Source organism: Centroberyx affinis, unplaced genomic scaffold (genome assembly GCF_046629955.1).
Source record: "Centroberyx affinis isolate AG114_WGS23_722 - 3 ecotype Tasmania unplaced genomic scaffold, CSIRO-AGI_Caff_v1 ptg007797l_1, whole genome shotgun sequence".
Lineage (NCBI taxonomy): Eukaryota > Metazoa > Chordata > Actinopteri > Beryciformes > Berycidae > Centroberyx > Centroberyx affinis.
The window spans coordinates 12501-22500 of record NW_027283919.1 but is presented as its reverse complement, the minus strand read 5'-3'; the positions used below and the strand labels follow the sequence as shown (position 1 = coordinate 22500).

General features: G+C 40.7%; 1 protein-coding gene across 1 annotated transcript in view; it reads left to right on the top strand.

The window, feature by feature from the left end:
- The window catches only part of mrps5 (mitochondrial ribosomal protein S5), a gene marked incomplete at its 3' end in the record, with an annotated part of 16985 nt that overhangs the window by 1490 nt on the left and 5495 nt on the right, over positions 1 to 10000 (top strand). The window contains exons 2-4 of the mRNA XM_071513979.1: positions 137 to 289; positions 5254 to 5379; positions 8412 to 8525. Of these exons, the coding sequence (XP_071370080.1) occupies positions 137 to 289; positions 5254 to 5379; positions 8412 to 8525 (393 nt within the window). The remainder of the gene's footprint in view (positions 1 to 136; positions 290 to 5253; positions 5380 to 8411; positions 8526 to 10000) is intronic.

Sequence of the window (10000 nt, the reverse complement as noted above, 5' to 3'; positions counted from 1 at the left end):
CCGATATATCAGTCTAACCCTAGTTTCACCGGACATTTTGAATCGAAAGTGAGTTGACCAGCCCTGTTTTCCCTGAGCTGACTTGGTGTTTTCATACCTACTGGTTGTCTTCATACATTTCTCTCTCTCTTTTCAGGTGCAGTACCCCTCCGGCCCACAGGGGGAGCGCTCCAGTTGTCCCAGCTGGCCAGTCGCGTCTCGGCGGTCTCTCTCCAGAGAAACCCTGCGTTCCCTCTGGCCCCTGCAACAGCATGGCAGCAGACCAGGCACAGCAGCTTCTTCAACAAGTGTAAGTACATGAAGAGCTCATGTACACGATGCTCTTTATCCATGTTGGAACAAAAGCCAGCCCCTGAAGCTCATCATTCAATATCTCTAGTCTGCAAAAGTGTCCCCATTTGTCAACCATGGACTGAAGTGACCTTCTATCCTTAAGTACTCTAATTAGTTTTAATTTTATGCATTCAATCATTTTGCTAGAGCAGGTGTCACACTTTCAAATGGTGGATATCTCATTTTGCAACGATTTTTTTCATATAATACTCCAGAGGTTTTTAAACCCACAGTTTCCGACAAATTTTCCACAAAATTTCCTCTTGATTTAAACTGGATTTTGGTTGATATCACAAGATTAACTCCTAATCTGAAAGATCTCCATGTTTCTCTTTTTAAATTCTGATGCTTTTCAAGTGGTGGAGCTTATAGGCCGCTGCATATTCAACTTATACAGTCACATAATGCTGGTGAGCGCCGGTTTAGCGGTTTGAGTCTGAAGGGAAAAGAGAAGATGAACTTTATTGATCCCCGAGGGGAAGCCGGGGAATTGCAGCAGCAAAGCACAGAGGTCTGGGTTTGTGGTTAAAAAAAGACTAAAACTGGTATCAAAGGAACATAAGTTTCTGAACACAGTGTCTGTCATTGACCAGTCACCATCGGTTACACTGGTTGCTGTAAAACGTTCAAAACTGTTGAAAATACAGACTGTCTCTTGCACTGGTATTCCTCCTTTCCATCAAGATTGGGGTGACTTGATTTTCAGTTCAGCAGTAGAGGAGCTGGATTTTCAATTAAAAAACGACAATATATCATTGTCAAATTCATTATGATACCTTGGTATAATTACCATAAACAAATTAGAGCATGGTGGAAACAATTGGTCGTCTCTATCTCACACCAGTAGTATTGTTAGTGCTTGTGTTTCTCAAAATTAAGACTACATTTCCCATAAACCCTCATCTGAAGAGGATCAACATGTTGGAAGTGATTTCTCCATCTTCCTTTCCCTCCTTCCACCATCTGCTGCCAGAAACTCTTTCAGCTTTAGCTCCGTTTGCTCTGGAAGAACAGAACCTCATCCTGTTTTGTGCCGTAAAGCGATCCAGCAGATTTCCCTCCAGATCCACCAGGTGGAGAAACTATGGAGGATGCAGAGTAGAGGCCGGTAGAGGCTGACAGCCTGACCACTGATGCTCTGCTTTGTTAACAGTAATTCTACTAATGTCTCAAAATGAATGTAGTCATGATTTATTGATGTTAAAACGCTATATGTTGCACCTTTACATTTGATTTTCCTGCTAGAATTTGCAACCATTCTGACAAGTTTAACGTCTGTAATTGAATCTTATCAAGACCAACTTTGGGCAGGAGTGGAGCATCTAAGCAGTGTCTCTCTCTCTCTCTCTCTCTCTCTCTCTCTCTCTCTCTCTCTCTCTCTCTCTCTCTCTCTCTCTCTCTCTCTCTCTCTCTCTCTCTCTCTTTGTCTCTCGCTCTCTCTGTTTTTCTGTCTCATTCATTATTAGTCACTCTCTCTTGTTTTCCTCAGTTTGAAATAATTATCTGTTTTGCGTCTGTCAACATGTCTCACTCACAGATTGCATCGTGACGGCAGGGACACACACTCGCATGCTCTCACAGACACACACACACTGACAGACACACACACACACACACACTGACAGACACACACACACACACAAATGCAGATGCGCTGCGTTCGTCTCTCTTTAACGAACCCATCTCTTCCCATCGACGCTCTCTGGGCTGATGTGTCTAAATGAAGACTCGTTAAATATTTACTCTCAGGAGAAGTTGATAGCGTCATTTTACTTTTCACTCCCCGGTTTTTATCACTGAAGAGCAGCACCGGCTCTATCAGCGCTTTCAGATGGTTCTTAATCTATGGCTCATTACCTGAAATGGGCCTATATCCACCTTTTGCATGATAAGAGTTTATTATTTTTAATTAGAGTTCCCTAGGCTATCCCGTATGTCACTTGGTGGACACTTTTATTCCCAGAACCTTACACAAGAGTGTGTGTATTTTCAGTACTGCCTGGCTTTAGTGGGAATCCTAAATCTAGTTGTAGGTCCACATACTCCCGGGTGATAATTCAATATTATCATTTATCGTCTTTCAGTGGAATCAAATCGTGATCATATGGTGATTTTGGGAAATCATTACACATAATTCTGTTGTTTAAATTAATGAGGATAAGCACATTTCCACTAATTGTATACTTCATATGCCATACTATACACACTTAAATGATGCATGACACTTTAATAAATCCAAAACAAACCAAAACAAACAAACAAAGGAGACAAGATGGCCTGAGGCAAAGCTGACAGTGAGGACGCTCCGTCAGGTTTTCAGTCTGCTGTGTTGCAGCATTCTGGGCTTCCAATTAGGGAAGAAAACAACAGAGAGAGAGAGGGAGAGAGTCCTCGCAGATGGATTCTGGGTGGTTGGTATTGATCCTTGCTTGAGCAAAAGTCTCCCTGCAAATCCAGTGAGGTTTTCATCCTGGTTCATTATGCAGTCAGATGCAAAGTGCAGAACACACACTGACTTTTGGGTGAGCAGCTAATAAAAAATAAAGTCAAGCAGTTGGCATTGTCTGATTGTCTTGTCTTGTTTCGGGATGCTGGCTGCAAGTTGGAGCCAGAGGTGTGACTGAGTCAACTTTGCTCAAGTCCCAAGTCGGGCTCAAGTCTTGAGTCTGAAGTCTAAATGTAGATTACAAAGTCAAGTCCAAGTCAAGTCCATGTCATTAATGTCAAGTCTCAAGTCTAAATGTAGAACAGCAAGTCAAGTCAGAACAAATCAAGAGTCCAGTATCAATTTAATATCTCAAAGAAAACTAAATATCTAGGACTTTTCAATGCAATATGGTTTTAATAGGATAAAAACTTGGTAAGAGCATCATGAGTTTGATTTCTAGAATCAGTTTCAACTTCAATAAATTCAATCATTCCATACAAATTCAGAAAACAGAATTTAAATTCAGTCGTCTGCTGGAACAAATCTCATCACTTTCAATCTAAGTCATTTACACAAACACAAGATCTCAAGTCAAGACTTTAGAAACCTTTTCAAGTCATCAGAGTACAAGTCAGAGTCAAGTCCTGAGTCACCAGAACCCAAGTCAAGTCGAGTCTCAAGTCTTCTCTTCATGCATCAAGTCAAGTCTCAAGCAGTTAAAATTGTGACTTGAGTCTGACTCGAGTCCAAGTCATGTGACTCGAGTCCAAGTCATGTGACTCGAGTCCCCACCTCTGGTTAGAGCTGATTGGTTGATTTCAGACAAGATTTCAGACACTACAGCAAAATCTGAACAGCTTGGACAAGAGGGTGTTTTTTTTTTTGTTTTTTTACAGTTGGTGACTCTGGGGAAATGGCATGACTAACATGATTCACATTTTTTATTGTTATGACTTCACACCTCCAATTGCCAAAAATCACCAGAAATATTAGGAGCTGCCCCATCCCAGGACGCCCCTCCTTTAAATCTGGTTTCAGATGGCTAGACAACAGATCTGTGTCTGTTTTCTAGGGAGAAATGTCCCTGGTGTTGCAGATATATATTTCACAGTTTGTTGTTTCTGTGCTCCTCAGGCTCATTTGGGGAAACATGATGCACAGACACAGCAGGCCTTTCTTATGGCTATGGCTTCATGTCTGTTATTCTGATAAACTGTTCTGCCTCTCTTCTACTCAAAGCCCCCAAAACCCTCTCCTACAGTCCCACAGATCTACTCTAACAGAATGAGAGAATGCATCTTAAGTCTAATAAATCAGAGAAATGGGTTTTTTACCAAATGGGACAGTGCAGACATATTTGTATGAGAAACTGACGCATATATGTATGCACAGTATGAGAAAATGCTCTTTCAGGCTGCAATAGCAAAATGGAGTAAATTTATTTTACCAAATGGCGGAAATGTTTTTGGCCCAAATGGGAACAGGTAGATGTATTTTTCCTCAAAATGGAACTGTTGTACCGGCAGAAATAATTCAGATGTGTGAGTGTGTGTGTGTATGTGTGTGTGTTTAACCTTTATTTACCCCAGAGGAGATAGGCTTAGTATGTATGGTCATGGAAAATCTGGAATACCATGAATTTCAAGAGGTTGTATTCTAGAGCTGCAACGATTAATCGATTAGTTGTCAACTATTAAATTAATCGCCAACTATTTTGATAATCGATTAATCGGTTTGAGTAATTTTTTTAAGAAAAATAAGTCAAAATTCTCTGATTCCAGCTTCTTAAATGTGAATATTTTCTGGTTTCTTTACTCCTCTATGACAGTAAACTGAATATCTTTGGGTTGTGGACAAAACAAGACATTTGAGGACGTCATCTTGGGCTTTGGGAAACACTGATCCACATTTTTCACCATTTTCTGACATTTTATAGACCGAACAACTAATCGATTAATCGAGAAAATAATCGACAGATTAATCGACAAAGAAAATAATCGTTAGTTGCAGCCCTATTGTATTCCAGACAGGAAAAAATATCACTGAATTTTTACAAATGGGCCACTTTACAGGAATATACCACAATGTTTACAACTTGTTCTCCACTTTCCCACTTAGTTTTGAGCAGTGAATCAGGCTTTTAACCTCTTTTTGACTCCATAAATCCTCTTTTTGTGTTGCTCTGGATACTGTGCTGTCTTTTGTTTGCAGTGACAGATTAGGCCCAGTACTATTTTGCTGATGAATTCCCTTTTATTTATTTATTTTCCTGGGTGCCATTGTGTGCTCGATAGAGGTTCGGTGGAGGGTTGCCAGATCTCTCATAAATCCCCCTTTTTCTGTGTGTTTGGTTTTCAGTAGAGGAAGAATGGATGAGATTTGCCAGATCTTTATAGTTGGAGTAATCTGTTTCTCCCCCCGCTCTTTGTTTCTTTCTTCTGTGTGTGTGTGTGTGTGTGTGTGTGTGTGTGTGTGTGTGTGTGTGTGTGCAGTGACGGCTGAGGAGCTGTGGAAAGGTGTGCTGGCGGAGACGGGGGCCGGGTCCAAGAAGGGCCGAGGGAAGAGAAGCAAACGCAAACTGAAGAGAGACCTGAACAGAGGACAGAACATCGGAGAGGGTGAGACACCTGTCTGTCTGTCTCTCTCTCTGTCTCTGTCTGTCTGTCTGTTTATCTGTCTCTGTCTGTCTGTCTGTCTCTCTCTCTCTCTCTCTCTGTGTCTGTCTGTCTGTCTCTCTCTCTCTCTCTCTCTCTCTCTCTCTCTCTCTCTCTCTCTGTCTCTCTCTCTTTCTGTCTGTCTGTCTCTCTCACTCTCTCTGTCTGTCTCTGTCTGTCTACCTGTGTGTCAGGTGTTTTTTCTTATTATTACATTTTACTAATTGTAATTACATTTTATTGTTACTTATTAATTGTAATTTTAATGTAGTTTATGATATTTTAAATATAATTTCATATTTTAATGGCATTATTGTCTTAATATGTTAATAATACATTTTAAATGTATTCTTGCTAATGTAATATTAAAGTAAATATTAATACATTTAGATAAGGAAAGATTATATTTCCCTGCGGGGAAATTGGGCCGTTACCACAGCAACTAACAACAGGACGCAGCAGAGCAAAATAGGATATAAATAAGAATAGAGCAATAAGCAGCTGACAGTTTCAACACTAGAAACATGGTAAGTAGAAAAGTATGAAAGCGTTATGGATTACAGCCAAGTAAATAATGGATGGAAAACATATACAGCAGGAGAATATACCATAAAATATTAAATATGTGCAGTATAAATTAGTGAGAAAATCTAAAAGTATCAATATAAATGCAATATATTCAAAATATGGAGGAACAATTATTTATCATAACAAGGATCCTCACTTTAGTTCATTTTTGTTATCCTCTTTCTTTCTGAGCCTCTTTTTTTTTTTTTTAAAACTCCATGTCAAACCATCCAGGTGGGAAACTGTGTTCATGTGTCAGGAACGTCTCCGAGATAAACTCCTGTCTGTATGTCGTGCGCTGAGATTAAAGCGGTTCTGACCCTGAAGCCATTTTAAAACTTCCAAGTAGGAAATTGCAGGGCAGGAATTATCCCAGGGCCAAACGGCCAGTGCCCTGGATGCCCCGGAGTGTGTCTGTAATGCCCCTTCTGAAATTAACTATCCACACGGCCAGTTTGGCATGTCCTGTTTTCAACTGGCCGTTGTGCCTTAAAAGAAAGTTGAGGATTTCCTCATTTAAAACTACAAAAACAAACTCACATTTCCCAGAGTCTCCGTCATCACGCTGGACATCAACAGTAGCGCGAGATTTCTCCCACTCCTGCAAATATATGTGTAACGTTAACGTGAACATTAACAGCTAATTATTAATTAAACTGAGAGGGGAGAGAGAGAAGCCATCGCTAACTGCTAAGATATCGCTAACTGCTAAGCTAAGTAACTAGCAGATCTGAAAAGCGTGTAAACAACTGTGGGATTAGCGAGAAAGTCGCTAAAAGCAGGAGAGAGCTATGAGTGCTTGAGCAGATCTAGAGTCAGTTTAAATGTACAGCGGGTAATTAGCCGCTGTAATGAAGAATACAGCAAAATGAACCGGGTTGAGAGCAGCAAAAACGCTATAGCCTGCATATGAGACGTTTAGGGAACATCGGTAAATTGTAGTGTCTACCAATAGTCTGCATGTGAGGCGTTTAGGGGACATCTGTAATTTGTTACTACAGAAAATAACCTGGGTTACACTTACGTTATCGTGTGTTACTGGACATGTAACTAACTAACTTGCAGTCTGAGCCATCTTACATATGTGCTGTATCACACTGCAGCACTTACTTTTTCTATTAGGATATTTGTTTTGTTGAGGAAAAAGGACCGAAAAAAGGATTTTAATAACCACTGGTTTTGGCCTTGGTGCCCTACATTTTGGCCGCGATGGCCCAATAAATTTGTATTTATCAAAGTGGCCTTGCCCTAAAAATGACTGATTCCAGGCCTGAAATTGCGTTTCTTTATTCGTTCATTCGTTCTTTCCTCTCCTCTTCTCTCCTCGTGTTTGTCCAAAAAGTCCTAAAACGTCTTTTGTCTTTGCCGTGAAGTTGTGTGCTGGCCGCCTGGAGTCGGAGCCGTTCTGTTTCCAACTCACACTAATAAGCAGCTGATGGACGTGACACAGACTCCTGCTAGAATATTCATTAGTTAATGTTGATTAATTCATTACACTTCTCTATTAGGGAGAGGGATTACTCTTCTCTCTCTCTCTCTCTCTCTCTCTGCCTGTCTCTTTTTCTCTCTTTGTCTTAGTTTCTGTGTCTCTCTCTTTCTTGCTCTCTTGGTTTTTGTCGGGCTGTTTTATTCACTTTTCTGCATCGGTCTTCATCGTCTCTGTCTCCCATGTCTCTCTCTCTCGATCGCCATCTTTCTCTTTTTCCCTCCTTCACTTAACCCCGCCGTCTCTAACCACCTTCTCTCCTCTTCTGTCTTTGACTGTTTGAGTGCATCGTGGATCCTTAAAAAGTAGATCTAGAAAAGTCTTAAATTATCTAAAATTCAAGCCTAAAATCCATTCATTAAAGGTACATTTCAGGCCTTAAAATAGTTTGAAAAAGTCTTAGATCCAGTTATCAGAGGTCTTATTTTTTTCACCATGTAATGACAGGTTTCTTTTCACTGCTTTACTAAACACAACTGGGCTTGTTTCCTTTAAAAAGTTATTCTCCTGGTGTCCTTTTCCTTATTCTACACATTTGTAGTTTAAGAAATTTCATTAGCTATGTTCAGTCAAAAACCGTTTTTGTTTTTTGTTTTATTTTGGTTTTTGCATTTGTCTTAAATTCAGTTCCAGGTTTTTAAAACATCTTAAATTTGGCTCTCTGAAACCTACAGATATCCTGAACTCTCTCTCTCTCTGTTTCTCTCTCTCTCTCCACACCTCTGTTACCTCGCTGTTTTTTTTATCCCACTATTGTCTCACAGTTCTTATTTTCAAGGATTAGAAGTAAAGATTTATAAGAATAATGTATAATATAATCTCTCTCTCTCTCTCTCTCTCTCTCACACTCTCTCTCTCTCTCTCACTCTCACTCTCTCTCTCTCTCTCTCTCACTCTCACTCTCTCTCTCTCTCTCTCACACACACTCTCCCCCCCCCCCCAGGTCGTGGTGGTTTTCTCTGGCCTGGTCTGAACAATCCGGTGTTAAAGGACGGGGCGATGCAGAGCATAAGCCGAAGAGGCGAGGCCGAGCAGCAGGAGAGGCGAGCCGATCTAGGTACGCTACGAAGCAAAGGGGCTTATGGGAAATGTAGTTAATTTAGGTGGCTTTAACACTGGCATCGTTTGGTCCGGACTTTAGGACCTTGCAAAAAGGTTCGCCAAAAATCGCCGGTCTCGGCCCTCTTCCATTGGGACCGTGGTGTGGATCATTTTGGTGTGAAAGCAACTTTGATAAAGTCCGAACCAAAGAAAGGAAATGACAATAAAAAATAAATAAAGCAGAAGTACCGGTGGTTGTACTTGTTTTAGGAGCTTGAAGTACTGGCTCGGTTCGTTTTATGAAGTTTTTTCCGACTGGGCGGTGTTTGGACCTTGGGGCCAATCACAGCGCTTAAAAACAGAAAACTCCGCTCAACCGGGATGCCGGGTGTCATTAAACAAACGCACAGTCAAATGACAGACAGTTTCACCTGAGCCGTGGAGCTGACAGGTTGTGTTGTGAAAATCAGGGTTTCTACACAGGTGTGGAAAGTCTGGAAAAGTATTAAAAATGAATTTGAGCATTTGCAGGTCTTGAATAGTTTGGGAATTTGAAAATATGTCTGGAAAAGTATGGAAAATGTTGCGTTTCAGGTCAGACACACACATAATTCTAGCTTTTATGTTGTTGTAGAGCCACTTTGAGTCCACAGTTTTTGTTGATGTGAAGAATAATGTTCAGATAGAGGGACGCTCTTATTACCCAGCCGCTGTCAGCATGCGTTATATCAAATACCCACCAAAATCAAATCCAGTCAAGAACATAGGCTCTGGGAAAAATATGGAATTTTAAAATGGAAACCGTGTAGGAACCCTGCCAATCATCTCGCATATTCTGATATTTGTGGCTGTGAAGAACAATCTTCATCTATACAGTGATATGACCTAGTTAGCAGGGGCAAGATGTCTATCTGCGAAAATCATATTGGAACACCAGACAAAATCTTTTTAATTGAAAATGTGTAGGAACCCTGGAAAATGTAGAGAAAGAAGAAACTAGACATTCCTTCCTATTTTCAACCCAATGTGATACAACAATGTGTGCAAGTTAATTTAACTTGTTTCTATGAAGCAGCTCTGGTATGAGTGAAGCCTGGCTGCTGTGTTTCTGCCGTCTATCCGTCTGTAACTCTGTCTGTTTTCCGACGGATCAGTGCGGCCCCGGTCCCTGGGGGCTTGAGTTCAACACACGCAGCGTGGGCCTGTACAGGATCTGGACTTGTTTTCACTCCCACCCAGATATCTGTCCAACAGGTCCGCTTGATATTAGCTTGAGGTTTGTTACAAACTGTAAATCTCTAACTCACCACTGTGTTCTCTATCGGAAAGTGGGTTGGCCATCCCTGACTTTATGTAGGCTGAGTCACTGGTATATTTTTATTTATAAGGCGATACTGAAACATCTCCAATTTTATGTACATACATTGTCCAGCAGACTAACAAAAATTACCGTTTACGCTCACAAAACTTGTTTGTACTGAATGTAAAAAA